At 35.9% G+C, this 27192-nt stretch overlaps 1 protein-coding gene, 2 long non-coding RNA genes and 1 pseudogene across 10 annotated transcripts; 2 read left to right on the top strand and 2 right to left on the bottom strand.

Moving 5' to 3' along the window:
- Window positions 1-1664: 1664 nt before the first annotated feature.
- LOC137746434 (uncharacterized) lies at window positions 1665-13667 on the top strand. Of its 2 annotated transcripts, none has more exons than XR_015953574.1 (10): window positions 1665-2446; window positions 2809-2928; window positions 3388-3552; window positions 4645-4793; window positions 4904-5051; window positions 5157-6686; window positions 10023-10264; window positions 10378-11233; window positions 11319-11944; window positions 13043-13667. XR_015953574.1 is itself a non-coding variant. In XM_068486452.2 (10 exons), the coding sequence occupies exons 8-10, from the start codon at window positions 11069-11071 to the stop codon at window positions 13071-13073; spliced, it is 822 nt and encodes a 273-aa protein (XP_068342553.1). In that variant the 5' UTR covers window positions 1665-2446; window positions 2809-2928; window positions 3343-3552; window positions 4645-4793; window positions 4904-5051; window positions 5157-6686; window positions 10023-10264; window positions 10378-11068; the 3' UTR covers window positions 13074-13667. The 2 variants fall into 2 exon arrangements, 1 of the variants encoding a protein (XP_068342553.1); XM_068486452.2 differs by having other exon boundaries at window positions 3343-3552.
- Window positions 13668-13980: 313 nt separating this feature from the next.
- On the bottom strand, window positions 13981-17167 carry LOC148698330 (uncharacterized). 3 transcript variants are annotated; one of them, XR_015953576.1, is made up of 3 exons: window positions 16848-17167; window positions 16345-16401; window positions 13981-16224 (listed from the first exon to the last, which is right to left on the bottom strand). It is a non-coding gene; the product is annotated as an uncharacterized LOC148698330 (long non-coding RNA). The 3 variants fall into 3 exon arrangements; XR_015953577.1 differs by lacking the exon at window positions 16345-16401; XR_015953575.1 differs by having other exon boundaries at window positions 13981-16401.
- A 3160-nt stretch (window positions 17168-20327) lies between these two features.
- Window positions 20328-21122, bottom strand: LOC137712314 (NAC domain-containing protein 30 pseudogene; annotated as a pseudogene).
- A 1774-nt stretch (window positions 21123-22896) lies between these two features.
- On the top strand, window positions 22897-27100 carry LOC148698331 (uncharacterized). 5 transcript variants are annotated; one of them, XR_015953580.1, is made up of 5 exons: window positions 22897-23230; window positions 24565-24719; window positions 24842-25214; window positions 25629-25838; window positions 26952-27094. It is a non-coding gene; the product is annotated as an uncharacterized LOC148698331 (long non-coding RNA). The 5 variants fall into 5 exon arrangements; XR_015953581.1 differs by lacking the exon at window positions 22897-23230 and adding an exon at window positions 23833-23917; XR_015953579.1 differs by lacking the exon at window positions 22897-23230 and having other exon boundaries at window positions 23857-24719.
- The last annotated feature ends 92 nt before the right edge of the window (window positions 27101-27192 follow it).

Genomic DNA, 27192 nt, shown 5'->3' on the forward strand with positions numbered 1-27192 from the left:
CTTCCCACCCGTCCTCCACCACCCCTTTCTCTCCCCTCTCTCTCTCGCCTCTCCCTCTCCTCTTATTTACCAGAAAAATTAACAGAAAAAATGACGGAGATCTGACATTGGCATAAATTCGTAAGATGAGGTATGATATTGTCAATTTTAAAAGATAAAATATGAAAATATCGTGACACTAACAATTGAGGTAATTTTTTATACTTTACTAAAAAAAAAATAGTGTAATACTGCCAGCGACCTGCCAACAAAAAGCCTTGCAACAACGATGATTCTTCTTCCGCAATCCTTCTCCGTAAACCAATTTTTTTTTTAAAAAGTATTTTTAACAAAAAAAAAAAACTATCGGTATTGTTTATTTTAACATAAAAAATTATATTTTTATACTAAAAAGTATTTATTTTAGAAAGTTTTAACGAAAGGTTATTTTAACGAAAAACCATATTTTTACATTAAAAAGTCAAACTTGATATTATTTATTTTTCCCTTTATTTTGTTCTTATTGTTAAAACTCAACTTTTTCAAACTATTTTCATAAGTTTCCATTTTATTTTACCTTTTATTTTATCCAAACAGTTAAAACTCAATTTTCAATTGGTTTCATTAGTTTCTGCCGTTGATTACCCACTCTATCATCCGAAACCGTGTCGAGTTTCAAAACCCAGCTGCTAATATTTGATTGCCGTTTTTCTTGTACCGATCGTGGCTGTCTCAGCAAAAAGCAGAAGCAGTTGCGGCGTTGATCCGCCGTCTGGACTTCAACCGGTCGTCGGCTTCGGTTCAAGAAGCTGCAGCTCAAGCTGTTATCGAAAGATTCCTTCCCACCATATCAACAGTTTCGACTTGAAGATTGTCTCCCAAGTACTATTCTTTTTCCTTTTTTCGCTCAAAATTCTCGCATTTGGATTCTGGGTTTGATTTTTTGTGTTGCTTTATTACTGCTTTTCGTGGGAAGCGCTTCTGCTCATAAAAGCGCTTTTGTTAACATGTACAAAATTTTATTGGAAATACAAGTGCTTCGTGGAAAAGCACTGGAAGTTCTTTATGAAGTTGCACATAACGCCTGCTTCTCCGGAAAGTGCTTCTACTACCAGAAGCGCCTTTAAGTTTTTCCGGTTAACGTAGTTAGAAACACTTTTGGTTAGCACTTCAATTGGGCAGGAAAAGAAAAATAGGAAGTAGGGTCCAACATAATCTCAGAGGAACAGATGTGGATCAATGTATGCATTATTCCGTTTATGAGATGCATATCACTATATGGTTGTATGATATGTTTGCTTGTTGAGAAAAGATAGGAAAATATGAAACTTTAAGATAAATCATTCATGATCGAAGTGACAGATACGTGATTAGCTACAAAAATTCTTCGTTTTTGTTTGGCATTCCCTGTAATTATCTCTTACTTTAGTCAAACATTAATTTCACTGTAATTCATCATGCTAACTGTTTCAAATTCAATATTAGGATGCTTGTGGTGGACACAGTTGCTTTGTGCTAAACAATTGCAACCTGTCAAGCCGACATGATCCTGAGATACAGTATGTTGATCTATGTCTTGCCAAGTTACTTTTTTCTTCTATTGCCGTTTTGAAACTAAATTTTCAGAACATTCACCTACAATATCCCTTGTTTGTTCAAACTTTCCATTACAGATACTAACTTCTATTGCCGTTTCGAAACTAAATTTTCAGAACATTCACCTACAATATCCCTTGTTTGTTCAAACTTTCCATTACAGATACTAAGCCTATTATCTGCCAATCATAATCTTAAAAAGTTCTGGCATATATTTATGTGCTCGCATGTAAAGTTTCAGCCTATAAAATATAAATAAAGCCTTCGGTTTTGTTGCAGAACTTGTAGGAACAGAACTTTTGATCTTAGAACATTTTAACATTCTAAATCATAGCTATTTGACAACAGGGAAAGATTGACTCCCAACATTGTGCAAATTTGTTAAGTATTGATTCAGAATTGCTTGAAATTTGATTGGGACTTTGTGCTTTAAGTAGCTTAAATAAATTTTCTTCAAGAGTTTAGTCCCATTGAAGAAGATGTGATATATCAAAACCAGTTACTAATGGGATTAACGTTTTGTGACTAGATGTTTTCATTTTCTATTGGCACCTTAGCTGTCATATTCTCAATTGCTTGCTTCGGCAATATGAATATATTGTTTATCTGACAAGTATACAAGGATAAATTTACCCGAAGAGCTTGATAGCTTAAAACTCAATGACTAAGAAATTAAGGAGGAACCATTTGCAATTGTAATTTTATGATTATCGCAGTCCTGTTTCAGGATTAAAGGCACCACAGCAGTTGCAATTGCATGTGGCCTCCACTGGTATTTGAAGTACTGGTGCAGTGGTCATGTTTCCTTGAAGGGTACAGATTCAACAACCAGTCCCGCGGAACTATTATCAAAATGTTGTTACATCCAGCTGTAAGTATTGAATCTTTGTCTCTGCTTTCACTTCGATCAGGTTGTGTACACATTGTTGTACTTTATCTCATTAAGTGTAGAAAAGGCAGCTGAGTGCACGGTTCTGCTAATGTGGATTTTAGGAGGGTAAGACGTTCGCAACTGTACCCATGTTAGGTGGGTTTTAAGACTCAAGCTCAATGAGTTGACAGTAGAATCAAAAGAGAAATAAGAGGATGAACATTAAATTAAGAATGAAGAAAGTACACATAATTTGCAATTAAAAAAAAAGGTGTAATGTAATACTTTTAACTTTAGTTGCTGTGTTTATCGTGGCAATGGAAAGTTAATAATGTATGGGATCATATGACATATTTTTGCAGATTCATTTGTGGTGGGATTGGGAGAGATGGCAGAAAGAAATAGATTGGATGGCTCTTCAGGGGACTAACCTGCCTTTAGCATTCGCAGGGCAAGAATCAATTTGGAACAAACTTTTCATGGTAAGTTATAATTCCTCTAACATATATGAAGATATTCATCAAATTCTAGGCTTCTACATTATATGTCTTGCATACATTGCCTTTTTTAACACATAATTTGTATGCCTTGCTTATAGGAGTTTCTTAATTAGCACATGGCTGCCATGCATGAAAAAGGAGAAATTAAAACCTTGAATGTTCAACACTAGAGACATATAAACTCTATTTTCTGTACTCACGATGTTTACATATCACACATAGATTACAATTTTACAACGGAAGTACAGATTGATTTGAACCTGTGCTGGTGATAGGAGCAGTTTTTTTATTTGGCTTATTGTAGTTTGTACGAGATGGGGGACATGTATTTTACTGCTGGAAACTATTTTTGTAACTCTTCAATTAGTAAAGTCTTAGTGTGTCCAAAATGGACAGGTGACCCTCGGATTTTCTGAGCAAATATAATTTGGATTGATCCAGATTCAACAACTTGGATTAGAAGCCCAAATAAATCTCAAAAGGGTGAATGGGTCTTGGATGTTGTTCTGGAGAAATCTGTCGTCAAGCAAAGCGGTGGTGCGTGGAGAATTTTCTGGATTCTTGGCTCCCTGTGCCTCAGCTAATTGATGCCAGGTGTTCCTTCAGGTAAAATAAGAGGTTCACAATTTTCCTTCTTTCTAGTGCGAATCGTGAACTTGACCCTGTATCGAAGCCATGCTAGCTTTTGTGGTTAATTGTTTATATTATGGGTTTTAATAATACTGTGTATATCTTGTTTTGTTGGTGTCATTTAGTATTACTGTATTGGGCAAGATAACCTAAATAATTTATTCCAAGCTGTATGTATTGACACTAACTCAATTTCTTGTTAGTCAATTTATGTTTTGATACAGCTTGAAACTCAAAATTTTAGACATTGACTTAGTTGTTTGTCTCCAAGGCTCCAAGCCAAGTTCATTACTCAGTAGTCAGTAAATTTTCTGTCGAGTGAAAATTGCACCCAATCCACATGTAAGAATATATAGGACAAAACTCCTGATTCTAGAAAGAATGAAAGATTCATCCAGTAGGACCAATACCATTCAAGAAGTACACAGGAAAAAATCTGAAATTTTCCTCATACAATACCAATTAAACAGTTTGTTGTGTCAAAACCTACTGTTTGATACTAACTCAACCATCAGACACACGTTAAGTAAGCGTGATAATATAATGTTTGATGGATCATATGTTGCTGCTGCATTGCTAGGAAATTATCACCCTTAATGTCCAGTAGCTTCTGTGAGTCGAATATGCTTCTCTCCCTTTGGAGTGTTTGACTTGCTAGACTTCTGTTGTTCTTCATAGCAATTAATTCTTTTCTTCCTTATTTATTTATTTATTTTCTAGCGGGCATGCTTTATCACAACAGTTGTGTATATATTTGTATGTATACTTTATTATACAATGATTTATTTTCTACTATATAATTTAATCCCTAGTTATGGATCAGCCTTTCATGTGGCTGATCTTCATTAGGTATGGACCTTGAATTTTCAATTTTTCTGTAGTTATGTGCTGTATTTGTGGTTCCCTTCGGCATGCCACCTTCTTTTTTAGGCCTGTAATTGTACATCTTATGTAATTTAACCTTTTTAATTTTCAAGGAAAATTGGATCATGTTAGACCAACTCTGGGTGATATGAGATACGTATCCTACTTTCCTATTAAAAATACATTTTTGCATTGATTATGCAGTGGCAAAAGGAGTTCTGAAAGAGCATCTTATCCTCCTGGCAAATAGCATGACATGTGCTGGAAATTTTGTTGGCTTCAATTCTAGTGGATATAAAGCACTATCTCAATCAGTGAATATTCAAGTACCATTTACAGAAGCGACAGTTTTTGTGAGTAATTGAACTCTTTTGCCTAATTCTGTGAATGTCATGTACCTATAGTTCGTGGTTTGATGAACTACAATCACAACTAATTGTAATTGCATTACATGTGGTTGTAGACACCAAGAAAGGTGCTTTGAGAGAGCAGCTGAAAAGTGCCACATGGACATGGATTCTTTGTCAAGCATAGTTGCATCATGTTCATGAGGTAAACATGTTGCCTTTGGTACTGGATCCAGGTTTGAAATCCTGTGGGACACAAGAGAGGTAAATATGATTTTTAACATACTTGTAGCCTTTCTCAGTTGTATGGAGTAGTTTAGTCTGCTGCTGGAATGTTCCGTGCCATTTAATTTAAATAGTTTTTTTCAGGGAGGATGGAATCAAGAGGGGTGGACTAGATGTATTCAACTTTCTGCATATGGTGAGCACAACAAATGGAGAAGCAACTACTGGAGCACTGGGGGCAGAAGTTGATGATCTTATTGTGGTAGATGAATTAGCAGATTCATGCTTGTTGCCAGAACTCTGACTCTGGTTTCGATAGTCTTTGAAGATATTATTGAATTTGAAGACAAATAAACTCTTCCTGGAAAATCAAGTTGGGACAAGGATTCCCCTGTAGGGGGGACAAATACTACAAGAGAAGATGCCACATCATCTTAGGGGAAATCTCCAGCTAGAGAAGCTACTGCATCTACTTGGGGGATAGATAAGGCAGCAGAAGATACCATTCCTTCATGGGGAACAAATACTGCTAGAGAAGATGCCACATCTGCCTGAGGAAAAACTAGAGAGCATACCACTTGTGCAGGGGAGAGGGGGGTTGGGTGCATTTGAGGCAAGTGAAAATGACACATCGTCGTGGAATAAAACTACTAAAGAACCTGCCGCATCTACTTGGGGGATAGGCAAGGCATCAGAATACCACTCCTGCATGGGGGACAAGTACTGCCAGAGAAGATGCCACATCTGCCTGGGGGACAAGTAAGGCAAGTGAAAATGATACATCATCTTGGGGGAAAACTTCAGCTAACGAAACTACCGGATCCACTTGGGGGATAGATAAGGCAGCAGAAGACAGCACTCCTGCATGGGGGAGAAGTACTGCCAGTGAAGATGCTACACCTGCCTGGGGGAAAACTAGAGAAAATACTGCTTCTGCATGGGGAACAGATATGGCAAGTGATAATGATACATCATCTTTGGGGAAAACTCCAGCTAGAAAACCTATTACTTCTACTTGGGGCATAGATAAGGCAGCAGAAGATACTACTCCTGCATCGGGGACAAATACTGCAGAGAAGATGCCACATCTACCTGTGGGAAAACTAGGGAACATACCACTTCTACCTGGGGGACAGATAAGGCAAGTGAAAATGATTGGAGTGGTAGAGGGAGAAAGTTGCACCAATAGACCTCCCACTGCCAACAAAAGTCGTAGATGAAAAGAACAATGGATGGTGTGCTGTTTCTTCTGGGGAAACAGAAACAGGGAATGACAATGCTTGGTCTAGTGGGCAACAGAAAAAGTCTAATGAAATTTTCGACCAGTGTTCTTGCGGGCAGAAAAATCCACCTGATACAGAAACTCAACCTGCAAGCTTGCCTGGGTGGATTCACCTAGTGGAGATGGTAATACTGGTGAAAGACATCACCACTGGGGACAGAACAAGAAAAGTCGTTTTAAGGTTCAAAGAGTTGGGTTTCTAGTCCCAGGGAGTGGAAGAATAAGAACCATCCTGCTAAACCACATGGTATGGCGAATGATAATTCTAGTGTGGTTGGACTCTCTACTGCAACGAGGCAAAGATTGGATATGTTCACTAGCGAGGAGCAAGACGTTCTTTCTAATATTGAACCTGTTATGCACTCTATCTGAAGAATAATGCATCAATCTGGGTTAGTTTTCTATTTATATTCCTTCTTAACAATTAGGACTAGACTGATCAAATTATCTAAGTATATGATACTTTTCAATTTTCTAGAGGAAGAATGAGTTTTTGGCTCTTTGATGTCTTGCCTGAAGTAAGATTTAAATCCAGGGAATTTCCTGACAAAATCCTCCCCCACAGTTGAAAATACTGCTTCTAACATTTGAAGTATCATAATCACATGTAGTGCAATGATGTTGTTTCATATTCATCTGTCAAAACTCTAGTTGAGCCTGAGTCTAATATCGAAGTCCCTCCCAAAATGTCATCGTAGAACATAATTGGCTTTGCAACTCTTGGGCTCCAAGTTTTAGAGACAAAGTTGGGGAGGTTGTGGACTATTTATGAGAGACGGAAACGGGTTGGTTTTGGCACCTCTCTATGGGCTTCGGTCTCATTTGTTTGTCATGGTTGCCCTTGCCCATTCTTTTCAATTTCTAGTAGAAAGCTGCTATGTCGTAGGTTGTCCTGATTGTAGCGTGGGTGGTTTTTGTTCTGTGTTCTGCGTTGTTGGATGTATTGTCATACTTTTAATATCTTGGTTATTGTAGTTGTGGACAGCATTTTTGTGGACTGCTGGTCCACTTTGATTTTACTTCCCATTTGTATTAGTTACTGTTTGTTTTCTATGGATGTATGAAGTCTAAAGTCTATCTTTATTATAAAAAATAAGCATAACGACTATAAAGGAAAGGCATCTTATAACTTAATGAATTTAACATGTTATATTTGACTTTCCTTTTGAGATGTCTTAGGAATATCATATTTTCACTGGTCTCGATAAGAAAAATTGATTTCATTTTGGGGCATTATGGTCGGTTTGCGTATGTTATCCGTGCATTACTTTGCAACTGTTTTTTTTTTTTTCTTTTTTTTTCCTTTCTTTCCTTGTTTGAATGTTTTAGTTGCAAAATCTTTGCTTGGTGCTTGACAATGTTCTTACGTAATAACTGTGTTTAAATTATTCTGTCTTGGACCCAGGTACTATTGAGAATATCGCGTTTAAGAATGGGAAAAACAAGAACAAACTCCAGAAATCGAAAAACAAATAACCAAGATAAATAACACCAAGAATTTACGTGGTTCGGCAGTATGTGCCTACGTCCACAGGACAGCAACAACAATCTTTCATTATATCAATAATGAGTACAACCAATAATCTTGCCAAATCTCTAGAACTAGGACTTGACGAAAAACCTGAAAGAACAAGAACAAGAAATACACTATCTCTTTTCTTTTCTCTCGCACACACTTTTACAATATTCTCTCACTCTAATCCCTTGAGTGGTATACAATTTATTGTTTTGCTCCGTCTTAAAACTAGTACAAAAGCCCCTTTATATAGACATAATAAAGGTCTTCTTCAATAAGGATTACTAATCCTAATTGGAATCTAGTTATGAATCCTTCTCCAATTGAGAAAACAATATAATCCTCTAAGACTATTAATTCCCAATAGACTTAGGACAACTTATCATGGGCTGGAAAAAACCCAACAATCTCCCCCTCCAGACCATGAGGAAGGTATAACGAAATAGTATCGCTCCTCTTGACCAAACTCCCATTGATCGAATTTTTCATGACCAGACTCCCCTTAATCGAATTACCCATAACCAAGCTCCCTTTGATCGAACTACTCATTAACCAAGACCCTGTTGATTAGACTTCTCTTAACCAGGCTCCCCCTGATCGCAATACCCATGACCAGACTCCATGTGATCAAACATCTCATCTTCATTGGCAAAGGCAATTATAGACTTCTTTGCCAGAAAGCATCTCTTATCTTCATCTTGGTCCAATCACCATCAGACATACTTGCTAGCTTGCTCTTAACACTTTCAGTAAAGCATGTCCTCCTCTTGATTTCCACGTAACCCAATTAAAGTGGGTTGCACCCTCCATTCTAAACGGATATCATCCAAACCAAGCTCTGATACCACTTGTTGAGAATATCGCGTTTAAGAATGGCAAAAACTAGAACAAACTCTAGAAATCGAAAAACAAATAACCAAGATAAATAACACCAAGAATTTACGTGGTTCGGCAGTATGTGCCTACGTCCACGGGACAACAACAACAGTCTTTCATTATATCAATAATGAGTACAACCAATAATCTTGCCAAATCTCTAGAACTAGGACTTGACGAAAAACCTGAAAGAACAAGAACAAGAAAAACACTATCTCTTTTCTTTTCTCTCGCACACTTTTACAATATTCTCTCACTCTAATCCCTTGAGTGGTATACAATTTATTGTTTTGCTCCGTCTCAAAACTAGTACAATAGCCCCTTTATATAGACATAATAAAGGTCTTCTTCAATAAGGATTACTAATCCTATTTGGAATCTAGTTATGAATCCTTCTCCAATTGAGAAAACAATTTAATCCTCTAAGACTATTAATTCCCAATAGACTTAGGACAACTTATCATGGGCTGAAAAACCCCAACAGGTACAATGATGGGGAGCCACTATCAGCTGATGACCAGTCATTTATACTTGATATTGTTCTCAATTACCACCCGGATAAAGCTGTTGAAATGGATTCTGGAATTGGTCATCTCACAGTATGTGTATCTACCCTGTTCTTACTTAACTGCGTTTAATTTAGAATTATGTTTCTGGGCACTTTTGATACATTATGCTGGGAATCTGTGACTGATTTCATTGTTATATTTTTTTCACTGAAGTATTAAGTTATAACGTTTATATTGAATTTTGTACATTGTCCATTGAGCTAAACTTCCATGTGTTTTGTTGCATGCCTAAATTTGTTCTGCTTCTCAATGGAAATTCAAAACCCTTTTTCATGTCAATATTTAATTTTTAGCAAGGGGCTGTTACACATAGGAAGATGATCTAGACTGGGTTTAGTTGGAAAACCATTTTTCTTCCCATTTTTGGTCTAGCTATTCACTCATGGCTCCAGACTGCCAAGGTTGAGGAGATCTAATCTTTCAGATAAGAAGACATTAGAGGAGTATATACTTGTCTTTAATTATTAATTAAGACTCTTGTCCATTTCGAGGGTCTGGACTTGTCATGACAGGGAAGAGGTTTTCTTTCGTAGTATTTGGAAAACATAGACAGGCCTGAATACCTCGTCTTATCACTTTTCTCAGGGACTATTTGTCTTGTAATAACATCCCCTATATTGACTATTTTGGCTCTTTTTCGAAAACCAAAAGAAACATAAATTTCCAAAGCTTTGAGGTTTTTGAATGAATTTGGCTTATGTATAAACTGGATTTATTTGATCTCAATGTCTCATAGTGTCCTAATTTACACCGACCATTGATGACAGGTTGATAGGGACGGCAGTTTTCAAGCAGCAGATGCTTTTTTGTTTTGGACAACAGATGGTTGTGATAAGGAAGATTTTTTGTACAGAAAAATGCCTGGAGAATTACAACAATCTGTCCAATGAGTTAAGATGGTTGTGTTGGCATGGATTCCCTCTGGAGGTCATACCAAAAGATTTTGATCACCCAAACATGGTTGCCATTGACAAGCAAACTCAAACGAGTTTGGGAGGATTCCGATCTGGTACGTTATGACTTCAACCAAATTATTAATTCATTACTCTAGGTTTTGTAAACACCATCATCATGCTTTCTGTCTACTATTTGAATCTGAATTTTTTCCCTTTTATCTACCAGTTTCTTGAGAAGTTGAAGTTTCTTAATCTAAGTCATTCCCATTACCTAGCACAATCACCGGACTTTTCAAAACTCCCAAATCTCGAGCAATTGATACTTCAAGACTGCAGGTGTTTGCTCTACCTTGACCAGTCAATTGGTGAACGTGAGAAACTTGTTTCAGTAGATCTTAAGGACTGCAAAGTGCTTAGGGATCTCCCAGAGAGCTTTTATAAATTGACATCTGTTCAGGCTCTTGATCTCGCTGGCTGCTCACAATTTGAAAACTTGGTTGAGGACTTGGGTGAGATGGCATCGTTGACAACTCTTAAGGCAAATAACACAGTTATGAAATCAATACCACTTTCCATATTCCGACTGAAGAACCTGAATTCTCTCTCTCTTGATGGCTTGAAATTGCCACTATCAACCAATCATTTGCCTCCTTCGTTATCAAGGTTAAACACTTTAAGAGAATTATCTCTTGCAGGCTGCAATTTAACTGATGATGAAATCCCTAAGGAGCTTGTGAGTCTATTTTTAAGAACATTTAGATCTTCATTGGAATAGTTTTTGTAGCCTACCAAGTCTCAGCGGTATTTTAAAGCTTGAAACGTTGTGTTTGAATAAATGCACAAATCTTCTGGAAATTCCAGATTTACCAACAAATTTGGAAATCCTGGAAGCGGATGCCTGCATTGCTTTGGAAAAAATGCCAGATTTTTCAGATATGTCAAGGATGAGAGAATTGCATCTGAATCACTCCGCCAAACTCACTGAAGTTATAGGCTTGGATAAGGCATTAAACGCCACGACAATTCTTCATACGGAAGGGTGCACCAATCTCACTGCTGCTTTTAAGGAATCAATCCAAAGGGTAAAGGCTCTCTCTCTCTCTCTCTCTCTCTCTCTACATACGTGCTGGTAATCCTTTTTGGTACCTATCTTTCTCCATGGTATAGGGATGGAGTGCGAGCGGAAATGGTGGCCTTTTTCTCCCTGGAAATGAACTTCCATCATGGTTTACGCTTGTCAACCCTCAGGGTGAAATAGATGTGCCACAAAGTTTTGGCTGTGATTTAAAAGCATTGACTGTGTGCATCATTTATTCTTCAGACAACTCCCAATCTGGTGTATCTCTTCACATTCGCGTTGCAAATTTTACTCAGAACGCTGAATTTCTCATCTCTCCAATGTGTCAAAGTAATAAAATCCCAGATTATCTTTGGCTGGGACATTTTTCAAACATTAAGCTCAATGTCAAAGGCGGAGACAAGATATATGTTGGTGCATACTTTGTAGAACCAGCTGCTACTGATGATATTCATTTCAGGATGATTAAAATAGGGATCAATCTGGAAAAGGAAAAATTAATCCATGAATATGCACTCGACTGTCAATCTATGCCATATTCAAGTGAGTACAAAGAGGACGGCAATCATAAGACAGGACACAGTGATGACTCGTCCCATGAGTATCAATCCTGCAAAAGACTGAGGTCCGATCCAGTGTTGAAAGAAATGCAGAAGAAGAAACTAATGAAATCATGCAAGAAGGAAGCAGCATGGGCTAACAGAAGAAGAAAAAGGTACATAAACCGAACTCAAGCCATTGGTCCTTTTGGTAGTCATACACTGTATAGTATATATTTCCCTTTTGTATGTAAGATGTGAAAATGTAAAAATTTTAACAATGTTAATGCCAAGGAAAGAATAGGCTTATTTAGTTTGGTTAACTTGTTAGTTCTGAAGTGGTTGGGAACAAGGAAAGAAATCAACTGTCCTAAAAACTTAAAAACTCAAAACCTCTCCACTCAAAGCGCTGTCCAGTTGCTCACAGATATCCAAAAATAGCTTGTTGCATTTTCTTGCATTTTCTTGAGCGTGTTTCTCCATCCTTGCATTCTTCTTAATCTTGTTTACATCTATATATTGTTTTAAGTTGTCATTGCACAACATGTGCATTAGGCTAGTTGGCCAAGGCAATGTGCACACGCCTTGCACCAAGTTCGAACCTCCCTTCCGGTGAATTAGAGTAGTTTGGAATATGGTAAAAATAAAAATAAAAACAATCTTCATTGCACAAAACTTTCAATAGTTCCAATTTGAAATCATTATTGGATCTGCAACATTCTGCATCCACAATAGAGGCGTCATTTTTCCTTTACTGTTCATCATAAGAATGCCTTACATTATTAGTGTGCAGGGGCTGTTAATCCGCGGTGGGCGATCCTTATTACTTCAGTATGGTCCTATGTACTTAGGAGTGATCATGCTTGGTTTAATCCATAATGGATGATCACTACCTATTAGTATTCTTAGGAGTGACTGCTTGGTTATCAGACAACCAATTGTATTGAATTATTTCAAATTAAATAACAGAATTAAATATCATATATGTTATGCTCTTCTTAGATACAAGAGGTCAAATATAACACATGTAGCAGATGCTTATTAAGATACCTAACTAAATTGGATAATTGTAAATCACATCTTAAGTCTACTCGCAACTTTGGCTTTAATCCAGAGGTACCGTAACAACTGATAGGTTGTCTACATCTCTTGTAATTCGTACATCCAATGCATGATTTTGCTTCAAATAGTTTGTGTATAAATCACCTTTTCACATGCCAATAACCTTTTTCCCAGTTCCTTTTTTATTTATTTTTTTTCTTTTCTTTCAATAGGGAACTGAAGCTGTTCAAGTACTCACTTTAGATTTACAAGAGTCTGATGAGGCTAGGCTTCAGTACAGAAGCATTTAGAAATATGCAGAGTCAGAGATTGCGCAAACTCAATTACATCAAGCTCACTGGCAGTTACAACAATTAATCATTTCAGCATACCTCACCCCACGCTCATAACATATTTCATAGCCCTTGGGAACCTGAGTTACGTTGTCTGGGATACATTCCAGGTAGGGGCAATAGTGATGCCAGTGGCCAAACACATTGCAAAGTTCACAAGGGTGTCTGAATGGGAATTGGAAGGGTTTCTAAGCTATGACTGCCTAATTTGTATTCTTCTCTTCTGGTTTTGGTGTTGATGTAGTAGTATTCTCCTCATCAAGTTGGTGTTGATGTAGCAATTCCATCTATCACTTTATTATGAAAGACCAAATAGGCCCCTTCTGCCATAAGTACCTCCCTATTCCGCTGAGTGGGGTTCGGCAATGGGTTTGAATGATTGGAAAACTTCCTTTTCTCGATCTTGTTATTCCATTGTGTATTAAATAAACTTTATGTTGTAAACTCAAGCGTTGATTATGTAAAATTTTGTTATAATATGTATTGTGTTGCAGTTGTAAATAAATTTCATCTTCACTCTTTCCCACCATGCCTTGGATATAATCAAGGCGTGAATTGGGGCGTGAACCATATATCCATCTCGTGTCCAACACGCATAGCACAAGACCATGCTAACCTTAATGCAACTATACCAGCCTTCTCGGATAGTCAAGGTCTAGTTGGCTTTCCAAACGGTTAGGAACCTTATATAAGAAATAAGTGACCATGGAACGTAATTCTCCCTACCCTAACCATGTTTAGGACAAGCTTCCCTACATTAAATTTCATGGACTCATTCATAACATATTGTTACTATAATATAAAGTCAAACTCATGCATAAATAAAACTTGTCATTTTATTAATTAATCACTTTGGATCCATGGCATAATATTACATAAATTGGCTTTTTGAGCATAACTTCAACAAACTGAGAATGAGTCTTAGAGCCTACCTGGAGTGATTATGTGCGGAATTGGATTAACTTGTCCTACAAGTTAATACAATTTTATAGGCCAAAAATAGAATAATGGGTAATCAAGAAACCAAGTCTATCTAGAATTTACAAAATCATAGTAAAAGATATAACAAAAATGCCTCCAAACATTTAAATATCAATTGTTCTAACTGTAAAGATAAACAGTTACAAGGATGAAATCAGACAATTTCAGGGACCGTTTTGATGTCACAGATCATTTGTGAAAAGAAAAAAAAGACTTGTAAAATTCATACCATTAGAGCTCATCCACTGGTTATTGCATCATGGGCCCATTACAATAAAGCAGGAGATGCTTTGATGAATTTTTTAAAAGAGAAAGCTTCAACTAAAAACGTAAAAGATATTGTTGAACTTAGGAGGTTGTTTCTAAAAGGATGGCCTGGAAGATTACAACTTCAATGCTATCTGTGTACCATAGAAAATGGTGTAAGTGATTTTTATTATTTTCTATGGTTTTTGTTGCATTTCTTTTCCATGTCAATGTAATATTGCTTACAAGTTTATATCACATTGGTTATTTTGTAGGAACCAAAAGGCTACATCATTAATAGGTATGCTGAGTGTGTCAATGTGATTGTTCTAAGTTCCGTATTAACAGTAGTAAAAGGGAGTTGGGTCGTGATGTGTATTGTGGTGGTAATGGAGAAAAGTTGCAATTAGTATAATGTCGGGAAAATATCGGGGAGTAAAAAAAACCGACATATAACCGGTGAACGTAACATATAGAATTTGACTTCAAGTTTGGAATTAGATGATAGTGTTGAATATTTGCTATTTGTTATGGTTGATGTTGCTCTCCGACAGAAAAACACTGTGGTTCTCCATGAACGACACAATTCAAAATGAAGAAATTCGGAAAGCGACATCAACCATAATAAATAGCAAATATTCAACACCATCATCAAATTCCAAACCTGAAGTCAAATTCTCTATGTTACGTTCACCAGTTTTAGGTCGGGTTTTTTTTGTACTCCCTGATATTTTCCCAACATTATATCAAATGCAGCCTTTGCTACACTACCACCACAATACACACCACAACCCAATTCCCTTTTACGACTATTAATACGAAACTTAGAACAATCACATTAACACCCACAATAACACTCAACAGACTTATTAATGATAGAGCCTTTTTGGCTCCTACAAAATAACCAATGGGATATAAACATGTATAAGCAATATTACATTAACACAGAAAAGAACATGCAACAAAAAACCATAGAAAATAATACAAATCACTTACACCATTTTCTATGGTACACAAATAATTGAAATTTTCCAACCAATCCCTTAACATTGAAGTTGAAATCTTCTGAACAATCCTTTTAGTCCTAAGTTCAGCATAATCTTTTACGTTTTTAGTTGAGGCATTCTCTTTTAAAAAATTGTAATGCGTCCATGATGCAATAACCGGTGGATGAACTTTAATGGTATGAAGTTTCTGCTCAAGTTCTAGTAGAACTGAAAATAAAAAATAAAAAAAAAAGAAAGTTACATGCATATTTAACGAGCATTGAGGCTCTAAACCAACAACTAAGGGAAAGAGTCTACCATTGACAGCCAACACAAAAAACAAATTAAACAACATAAGACATAAAAAGTAACAGAAACATACGTTTAGAAATACCAATGGCACTGATCTTGGAATCTGATGCCATGAGAACCATGTCCGGTAGAAGCACAAAAACAATTGAAGTCCCAATGCACTCAGACAAATTGTCAGACAATAGAGTCCTCAGCATATTCAGCATTATCAGAAATCAGACCACTCAGCATATTCAGCATTATCAGAAATCAGACCAGGGATAACAGTAGCAGGAAGATCAGGACAACTCTATATAGTTCCTAAAAGTAAGAACCAAAAAACAAAACAAATAAGAGCCTGACTTCAAATGCTAGAAAAAAATACTGAAATCATGAGCAATAAAAGGGATTTATGATTCTTTTGTTTGAGACCAATGAACTCAGACGAATTGTAATTGTCAGACAAATCATGAAGAAATTCATCGGCAGATTCAGCATTAGCAGAAATTAGACCAATGATAACAGTAGCAGGAAGATCAGGACAACTCCACATAGTTCCTAAAACAAAGAACCAAAAAACAAAAAAAATTAAGGGTCTGACCTCAAATACTAGAAAAACTAGTGAAATCATGAACAGTAAAGGGGATTTTGGTTCTTTTGTTTGAAAAAGGGAAGTACCAATGCACTCAAAAGAGGGCCTAAAGCCAAAGAACTGGGAAATGGGCCGCAAATAACCTTTTGAAAACAGAATGTGGTCAACCAATGACATTCAATTAAAATGTAAAAAATTTCAGAACAAATGATGAATTTTTATTTTTAATGGGATTTTAAAATATTATGAAGGTAATTGGGGAAAAATGGCCACAAACAGCTTCAATAGCCACCTTACCATATTCAACAGAAATCCAACTGAACTGTCAACATGAAATTTGAAAATAAAAAATGAATTTAATTTTTCTTCAAAAGTAAGAAAAAAATAGAGACTGAATCAAAGAAACTAAAACTGGTAAAATTTGTATGAAGCCGAAATTGATTGAAATTTGAGTATTGGGCCGGGCCACATAGCGTCGAAAGTGACCATAACATATATGTGGTAAGACAAAATTTCCAGAAGAACGAACAAATTTATATTTTTCCTAAACATTTAAAAAATAAAAAACACCGAATAGACGAAATCGTACCTGAGAAAAGGTGAAGGTGGTAAGATGGTAAGATGGTCAGATTGATAGAACTAGGAAGATCTAAACCATAAAGTAATATGAAATAACGAGATCTGGGAAAAAAAAAATTCAGATCTCCTTATTTCATCTCACATCATGAATTGGGGTATTCTCTTACCGTAAGAATTGCCAGAACCAGAAGAATTGGTATATTTTTCTTAGGGAAAAATTAAACAAAACAAAGAATATTGAACATGAAATTCTTCTGAACTCCTAATAATTCTGTGCAGCGGTTTTTGCTGTAAGAGGAAATGGCTTTGTGCTTTGGCTCCGACTCCAGTTGAACCCTATGGCCTTGTTTTTATAGCCGCAAGTACGACTTTCAAACATAACCTAAGCGTCGTAGTATCTCAACCGTTAAAAATAAATAATCTAACGGCTGTGCGTGTTATTAGGCGTGAGGTGGAATTCGATGCATTTTTTATTTACTTATTCGCGTGAAACTCTTCTTTTAGTAAATTTACATGTAAATTATACTATTTTTATTTGGAGGGAGTATTCAATTCGGATTTCAGGAGATTTTAATTCTTTTAATGAATTTAGGGGTATTCAATCAGAGTTTTAAGTAATTTTCTGAATTCAATGTATATTCAATTAAAATTTTAAGATAGTTTATTATAATTCTAAAAAATTTGGGTGTATATAATTAGGATTTTAAATAAATTTATAACATTCCAGATATATTCAATTAGAAATTGATTTTAAAGAATATGAGAAAGTTAAGGAATTAGAGGGAATTGGACAGATTTCGTAATGTATTTTAAGCATCCACAAATCTCACATCTCCCTATAAGATTTCGAGAGAATTAAATCAAAATTTTATATAGAATCTCTACAGATCAATTAAACTCTATAAAAATTCATATATTTATAAATTCATTAAAATTTCTCAAATCCTTAATTGAAGAATCTCTGTGAAAGGGATTTTTACTTAGCATTTAAATAAAAATTACAGCAAAAGGAATTTCCTAGAGTCCACAGTGAGACTTTTGGGAAATTACACCAAATTTAGCTTTTCTTTTTATTTTAATTTAATGTCTATCTACATTCTGTTTCTCTTAAACAAATTGATAAACACAATGAGTAAACGAATTAAACTAATCCAACGGCTCTGCGTGTGCGGTAGAAATAAATTTTAGAGAAATTATGGCACGGCATTTCCTCCTTCTCCGTGTGGAATTTATTGTGTTACATAAAATCTAACAATTTTTAATACTATCTATTGACATTATACAAAACAGCATGAAAATAACGGGATTTTAATACATTGTTATTTGTGTTACTTAAGTTTGAATTTTTAAAACTCTACAAACTCTCATGAAAAGTATTGATATTTTGCACGACCTTGAAATACAAGTCTTTTCATTTTGGATACCCTTGAACATTTGATATTTTGTAATAATATACTAACATTTTTCCATTAGGCTCTTATTTTGGAGTATGTAATATTTGAACTGTAAAATCCGAAGACAGAATTTCACATGATGTGTGTCACATTGCATATTTCAGACCAAATTATTAATGGAGTTGATTAAAAAATAGTAATTTTGTACATTTTGTTGTTTAACAAAAATGTTAATGGACAAACTTTTAATTTTGGACCAAATCTAACCTTACTCAAAATTCTCAGAAGAAGTCTCAATATTTGGAGAAAATGTGTAAAAGAAATGCAAATGAGGAAAAAGAAAGAAATTAAAAGTGAAAAATCCATAGCAAACAAGAAGTGGAATGACACTGAAAAACAGAATGTAGGGCCTGTTTGGGATTGAGGTGCTTAAAAAAAAAGCTACTGTGAAAAAAAGCTATGAAAATTTTTGGTGTTTGGTAAACTTTAAAAAGCAGCTTTTTTTCAAAGTTGAGGGTGAAAAAAAGCCCAAAACCAAGAGATGACAAGAAGCTGCAATTTGTAGCTTCCAAAAGCAGCTTATTTTCACCCACACACGGGTGAACAGTGTCCAGGTTTAATGAAATATACCATAACCCAAAACTGCCCCGAGGGTCTCGCCTTTCCTCCAGAACTCTCTCCAAAATTTTCACCTTCACCGACGCTCTCGCCTTTCCTCCAGAACTCTCTCGCACGCTCTTCACCTCAGAGCTCTCTCGCATAACCCGAACCTCAGGCTCTCTCTCGTTCTCTCGTTCCGTCGTTCCAAAAACTAGCGAACTCGTTCTCGTTCTCCAGGTTTCTCCAGGTAAGCTTCTCATTTATTTGTTTGGATTTTTCAAATTAGGGATGGGGAGATTAGGGAAAGAGGGGTGGAGCAAAGGGATGAGGGAATGGGTGTCGGGAAAAACAATTGGGGATGGAGGGTGGGGAAAAATTAATTGGGGAAGGGTGATATGGTTTGTGGAAAAAATTAATTGGGAAAAAATTAATTGGGGAAAAAATTAGGGTTTGTGGAGGAAACAAAAAATGTCTGCTTCTGATTCTGATTTGGGTATATGTCAGGGCTAATTTGCTTTGAAGAAGGTCTGCTTCTGATTTGGGTATATGTCAGGGATAATTTGCTTTGCTCTGCTTCTAATCTGTGAACTGTGTTCTCGATTTGTCATGTGCTTCTGATTTTTCATGTGTTTTTTGGGTCAAAATATTCCTCAAAAGTTCCGGGTTTATGTTGCAGGTGACACATTAGAAGATCGCAGGATTGAAGATCGCAGCCAAGAAGTCAGAGGGTTTATATTCTCCAAAATTCTGGTTTGTTTTCCTTGATATAATATAATAGCACAAGTTATAATAAATTTTATTATTACTCTCTTTGGTTTTTGCTGGAAAGCTGAATTTTTTTTTACATGATGCCATTGTATTTTCCCTTTCACTAATAACTGAAACATTATTAGCCCTTTTTTTCTTTGGCGGAGATTGTAAGACATGTGTTAATTCTTTGTGATATTTGATGTGTTTCTGTCCATTGTTCCATGATTGCTTGGTTTCTGGTTTTTCTCAGTGTGTTCTCATGCTGTCTGCATTATCTTTTTTGTGGTACGGTCTAAATTCTGAGAAGAGTTTCCTACTTTCAGTAGTTTGTGCACTCCTGAAGGCCGTCTTTTGGTGCAATCAGATTGTAATAAACAAAGTGAACAACATAATGCTAATTGGAAAAAAAAAACATGAAAACAAGAAAGAAAGGAACGGATTTAATCTAACCTGGTAACGTTTCAGCTAATGCTATTACTGTTAAAAGTATGGTCATACTGTTAAAAGTATGATCACAAGGCCTCACACATTCTGACTTGTTAGCTAATGCATTGTTAGCTCATTAATTAACAGTTTAATCTTTTGGGGTTCATTGGTTGTCTATTATTGACCAATAAAACACACACACCACTCACACTCTCATTCACGTGTAATGACGGCATTTCTCTTTAACAATAAAGTTTTCAGAGAATTATTAATGAGTATTGTCAAATGCTGGGATCAATTGAGGAAAATTAAATAACAAGTTAATGGATAGACGATGTTGAAGAACTTGCATGAGGGGGTGCATGTTCAGAAGTTTGGAGTCGATATTCATGTATGATCCAGTCGGTTTTGTTGCCGTTAGGTGCCCGTCCCTTGTAGAACACCAGGGTCTTCCTCATTCCTATAATGTTGTCCTTTGAAAGCACTGCCTTGTCTCTTCCTGTTGCCTTCCAGAATCCAGCAGCTGTGGCTCTATTTGTCCGCGTTCCAGTCGGGTACTTCTTGTCTTTGTGACTGAAGAAGTACCACTCGTTCTGTTCACTGTAACCTAACCTGCATCTCGCTGTACCACACAATACATATACATAGTTCTCAGAATGACTGAATATGCTCATAATCTTATGAGATGTCAATAAAAACTCTTTTGTTTAGCCATTGATGAGTGATGACAGAGAGTAGCATTTGTGTTTATGTTGTTTCTATCTGTTTTGTTTTGATTTTGCTACCAACAAGCATCCGCGCATTTTTCCAATGTTGTTTTCTTTCTACACGTTGCCATATCCAAAATTTGTAAATATAAATATAGTATGAACACAAAAATGCCCTTAGGACCATATCTATTTATGCCATTTCGAAGTGAAGCTGCAAATGTTAAAATTAAGTTGGTTCTAAGTACGTTGTATGTCCCATGGTTCGATTTTGTATAGGTCAATGTCAACGATGACATCTAGGTCAATATGTAGTGAGTTGATCTTTCTTTTCAGGTAGTAACCCACAAGTTCTTCTTCTGTCGGGTGAAATCTGAAGCCTGGTGGAACACAAGATTCCATCTCCATTACTAATGTTCAGTATGTAGACGCACCTGCATATCAGGCAAGGAAGTATGAGGAAGAGTAATTATTATACTTTTGACCAGCTATATATGTGCATGAGTGTTTATAGAGAGAGTACTACCAATCTTGTTGTAGTCATGTATATTCATCCATCATGTGAAATAAAAAGAGTCATGTGATCCATTTTTTTCTCACAGACGTATTGCCTATGTAACAGTCATGGTTGTCATTCCTAATCTTCTATATATCTAACATTTTGTACTCAAAGAAGACTGCTTGAAGCCAGGGACAAGTTCTTGGCTCTTGGTCGGCGGGGAGGTTTGCCGTGCACTGGAAGCCTGTTCTAGGAAGTCAACTCTAAGGTTTATATAATACAAGGTAGTCTGTAATGTTAGACGTCCTGATTGAAGGCCTACACTCCATGTTTCTGCTGTTCCTCATGTGTTTACATATATTGACAGCTCTAGTCAACTTCCGGGCTTCCGTGATTAAGTAAATGATGGGAAATTGTGGCAGACTGTTCAATCTTAAAACGAAAACAACGCAGGAAGTCGTGGATTATAATCAGGAACTCGTGGGTTTTGCTTAAGCTTTCCAGTTCGTTTATATCAAGGCATTTGATATGGTTTCATTTATTTTGTGAAATTAGATATTTTTCTGTAAAGATTTTTTTTTGGAGTTCTGTAAATTGATTGCTCCTTTGGCTGTAAATTTGACAATGGTAAATTCTGGACCTTAATTTCAATGATTACCCAGTATTAATTGGTTATTGATTAGCATTTGTTTTCTGGAATTTGGACTCTGATCAGTTCAAAGGTTTTGGGAAGGAAGCGCTTTTTAATCAGGCCAATTGGGTCTTCCTGGCAATACAATGGCGAAAAATTTAAATACGAGTCCGATAGTTTTGGCAAGAAGCAAATGGGTTGTGATTGGGAGGTTAACACCATCCTAATATATTTTTCGAAGTAATTTAGTTATTTGTATTTTTCAGCTTTATGTGTCCAAGAGTTTTCAACTGTTAATTAGGACCTCGAAAAGGTTAATCAGTAGTGCTGTAGTAGCACAAAATGTAAACATCACCTTGAGTGATTAATATAAACTCTACGTTTTCGTTTTGAATGCTGAAGTTGGAAATTGCTTTGGTTAGGATACTAATGATCCGAAAATAACCTTGACTAAATTTCTTCTTTGTTGGTATAATATGCTGCCTCGTCATTTTGATGACCCCAGGGACTTTTGTGAAGAAAGCGATAGTAGTGATGATGATGATGATGAATATCAAAATTATCAAGTTGAAGGATCACATGAGATAGAGGCATTAAGAAATAGAATAGCAACAAGTTTGATGAATGCATCTAATTAGACTACTTTCAAGTACATTAACAATATTGTACTAATGAATCCTAGCTATTCACTCTAAAATATTTCTATTAAAGTAGTTTGTCATACTAATTAATATTTAAGATAAAGTTTATAAATATTTTTCTTCTAAAAATAAAATATATTTAGTAATTCACTTTTATTTGTTAAGAAAATTAAATTAATAGCACATCTAGTAATATACCCTTTTTGGTCATTTCACACAGTCACAGCTGTTTTACAAAAAAGTTTACCAAACACTATGATACTGCTTTTTGTTTCCAAAAGCACTTTTACAAAAAAGTTTACCAAACACTTTGCTGACTTTATTTCACAGCCGCTTATTCTCACAGCACAGCCACTTATTCTCACAGCAGCTTTTTTTCAAAGCACAGCAATACCAAACCATCCCGTAATACTGCCAGCGACCTGCTAACAAAAAGCCTTGCAACAACAATATTTTTCTTCCGCAATCCTTTTCCGTAAACTAATTTAAAAACTGAGCCGTTGATTACTCACTCTATCATCCGAAACCGTGTCGAATTTCAAAACCCAGCTGCTAATATTTGATTGCCGTTTTTCTTGTACCGATCGTAGTTGTCTCAGCAAAAAGCAGAAGCAGTTGCGGCGTTGATCCGCCGTCTGGACTTCAAACGGTCGTCGCCTTCGGTTCAAGAAGCCGCAGCTCAAGCTGTTATCGAAGGATTCCTTCCCACCATATCAACAGTTTCGACTTCAAGATTGTCTCCCAAGTACTTTTTTTTTTCTTTCCTTTTTTCGCTCAAAATTCTCGCATCTGGATTCTGGGTTTGACTTTTTGTGTTGTTTTATTACTGCTTTTCGTGGAAAGCACGTCTGCTCATAAAAGCGCTTTTGTTAACGTGTACAAAATTTTATTAGAAGTACAAGTGCTTCGTGGAAAAGCACTGGAAGTTCTTTATGAAGTTGCACATAACGCCTGCTTCTCCGGAAAGTGCTTCCACTACCAGAAGCGCCTTTAAGTTTTTCCGCTTAACGCAGTTAGAAACACTTTTGGTTCTTCATAAAGCACTTTTAGCACTTCAATTGGGCGGGAAAAGAAAAATAGGAAGTAGGGTCCAACATAATCTCAGAGGAACAGCTGTGGATCAGTATATGCATTATTCAGTTTATGGGATGCATATCACTATATGGTTGTATGATATGTTTGCTTTTGAGAAAAGATAGGAAAATATGAAACTTTTAAGATATATCATTCATGATCGAAGTGACAGATACGTGTTTGGCCAAAACATTCTTCGTCTTTGCTTGGCATTCCCTGTAATTATCTCTTAATTTAGTAAAACATTAATTTCATCATGCTAACTGTTTCAAATTCAATATCAGGATGCTTGTGGTGGACACGGTTGCTTTGTGCTAAACAATTGCAACCTGTCAAGCCAACATGATCCTGAGATACAGTATGTTGAGCTATGTCTTGCCAAGTTACTTTTTTTCTTCTATAGCAGTTTCGAAACTAAATTTTCAGAACTTTCACCTACAATATCCCTTGTTTGTTCAAACTTTCCGTTACAGATACTAAGCCTATTATCTGCCAATCATAATCTCAAAAGGTTCTGGCATATATTTATGTGCTTGCATGTAAAGTTTCAGCCTATAAAATATAAATAAAGCCTTCGGTTTTGTTGCAGAACTTGTAGGAATGGAACTTTTGATCTTAGAACATTTTAACATTCTAAATCATAGCAATTTGACAACAGGGAATGATTGGCTCCCAACATTATGCAAATTTGTAAAGTATTGATTCAGAACTGCTTGAAATTTGTTTGGGACTTTGTGCTTTAAGTAGCTTAAATAAATTTTCTTCAAGAGTTAGTCCCATTGAAGAAGATGTGATATATCAAAACCAGTTACTAATGGGATCAACATTTTGTGACTAGATGTTTTCATTTTCTATTCTCAATTGCTTGCTTCGGCAATATGAATATATTGTTTATCTTACAAGTATATAAGGATAAATTTACCTGAAGAGCTTGATAGCTTAAAACTCAATGACTCAGAAATTAAGGAGGAACCATTTGCAATTGTAATTTTATGATTTTTGCAGTCCTGTTTCAGGATTAAGGGCACCACAGCAGTTGAAATTGCATCTAGCCTCCACTGGTATTTGAAGTACTGGTGCAGTGGTCATGTTTCCTTGAAGGGAACAGATTCAACGACCAGTCCCGCAGAACTATTATCAAAATGTTGTTACATCCAGCTGTAAGTATTGACTCTTTGTATCTGCTTTCACTTCGATCAGGTTGTGTACACATTGTTGTACTTTATCTCATTGAGTGTAGAAAAGGTAGCCGAGTGCACAGTTCTGCTAATGTGGATTTTAGGAGGGTAAGACATTCACAACCGTACCCATGTTTAGTAGTTTACACAGAGGTGGGTTTTACGACTCAAGCTCAATGAGTTGACAGTAAAATCAAAAGAGAAATAAGAGGATGAACAGTAAATGAAGAAATGAAGAAAGTACACATAATTTGCGATTAAAAAAAAAGGTGTAATGTAATACTTTTAACTTTAGTTGATATGTTTATCGTGGCAATGGAAAGTTAATAACGTATGGGCTATGACATATTTTTGCAGATTCATTTGCGGTGGGATTGGGAGAGATGGCAGAAAGAAATAGATTGGATGGCTCTTCAGGGGACTAACCTGCCTTTAGCATTCACAGGGCAAGAATCAATTTGGAAGAAACTTTTCATAGTAAGTTATAATTGCTCTTACATATATGAAGATATTCATCAAATCCTAGGCTTCTACATAATATGTCTTGCATCCGTTGCCTTTTTTAACACATAATTTGTATGCCTTGCTTATAGGAGTTTCTTAATTAGCACATGGCTGCCATGCATGAAAAAGGAGAATATAAAACCTTGAATGTTCAACACAAGAGGCATATAAATTCTATTTTCTGTACTCATGATGTTTACATATCACATCTAGATTACAATTTTACAACAAAAGTGCAGATTGATTTGAACCTGTGCTGGTGATAGGAGCAGTTTTTTTATTTGACTTATTGTAGTTTTTACGAGATGGGGGACATGTTATTTACTGCTGGAAACTATTTTTGTAACTCTTTAATTAGTAAAGTCTTAATGTCTCTAAAATGGACAGGTGACCCTCGGATTTTCTGAGCAAATATAATTTGGATTGATCCAGATTCAACAACTTGGATTAGAAGCCCAAATAAATCTCAAAAGGGTGAATGGGCCTTGGATGCTGTTCTGGAGAAATCTGTTGTCAAGCAAAGCGGTGGTGCATGGAGAATTTTCACGATTCTTGCCTCCCTGTGCCTCACCTAATTGATGCCAGGCGTTCCTTCAGGTAAAATAAGAGGTTCACAATTTTCCTTCTTTCTAGTGCGAATCGTGAACTTGACCCTGTATCGAGCCATGCTAGCTTTTGTGGTTAATTGTTTATATTATGGGTTGTAATAGTACTGTGTATGTCTTGTTTTGTTGGTGTCATTTAGTATTACTGTATTAGGCAAGATAACCTAAATAATTTATTCCAAGCTGTATGTATTGACACTAACTCAATTTTTTGTTAGTCATTTTATGTTTTGATACAGCTTGAAACTCAAAATTTTAGACATTGACTTAATTGTTTGTCTCCAAGGCTCCAAGCCAAGTTCATTACTCAGTAGTCAGTAAACCTTCCGTCAAATGAAAATTGCACCCAATCCACGTGTAAGAAAATATAGGACAAAACTCCTGATTCTAGAAAGAATGAAAGATTCATCCAGTAGGACCAATACCATTCAAGAAGTACACAGGAAAAAAATCTGAAATTTTCCTCAGACAATACCATTAAAACAGTTTGTTCTGTCAAAACTTACTGTTTGATACCAACTCAGCCTTTTTATCATTGGTTAACAAGTAAAATCAGACATGCGTTAAGCAATCGCGATAATATAATTTTTTATGGATCATATGTTGCTGCTGCATTGCTAGGAAATTATCACCCTTAATGTCCAGTAGCTTCTGTGAGTCGAATATGCTTCTCTCCCTTTGGAGTGTTTGACTTGCTAGACTTCTGTTCTTCTTCATAGCAATTAATTCTTTGCTTCCTTATTTATTTATTTTCAAGCGGGCATGCTTTATCACATCAGTTGGGTATATATTTGTATGTATACTCTATTATACAATGATTTATTTTCTACTATATAATTTAATCCCTAGTTATGGATCAGCTTTTCATGTGACTGATCTTCATTAGGTATGGACCTTGAATTTTCAATCTTTTCTGTAGTTATGTGCTGTATTTATGGTTCCCTTCGGCATGCCACCTTCTTTTTTAGGCCTGTATTGTACATCTTATGTAATTTAACTTTTTTAATTTTCAAGGAAAATTGGATCATATCAGACCAACTCTGGGTGATATGAGATACGTATCCTACTTTCCTATTAAAAATACATTTTTGCATTGATTATGCAGTGGCAAAAGGAGTTCTGAAAGAGCATCTTATCCTCCTGGCAAATAGCATGACATGTGCTGGAAATTTTGTTGGCTTCAATTCTAGTGGATATAAAGCACTATCTCGATCAGTGAATATTCAAGTACCATTTACAGAAGCAACAGTTTTTTTGAGTAATTGAACTCTTTTGCCTAATTCTGTGAATGGCATGTACCTATAGTTCGTGGTTAGATGAACTACAATCACAACTAATTGTAATTG

Source organism: Pyrus communis, chromosome 2, assembly GCF_041283825.1.
Source record: "Pyrus communis isolate YQ-2024b chromosome 2, ASM4128382v1, whole genome shotgun sequence".
Classification (NCBI taxonomy): domain Eukaryota; kingdom Viridiplantae; phylum Streptophyta; class Magnoliopsida; order Rosales; family Rosaceae; genus Pyrus; species Pyrus communis.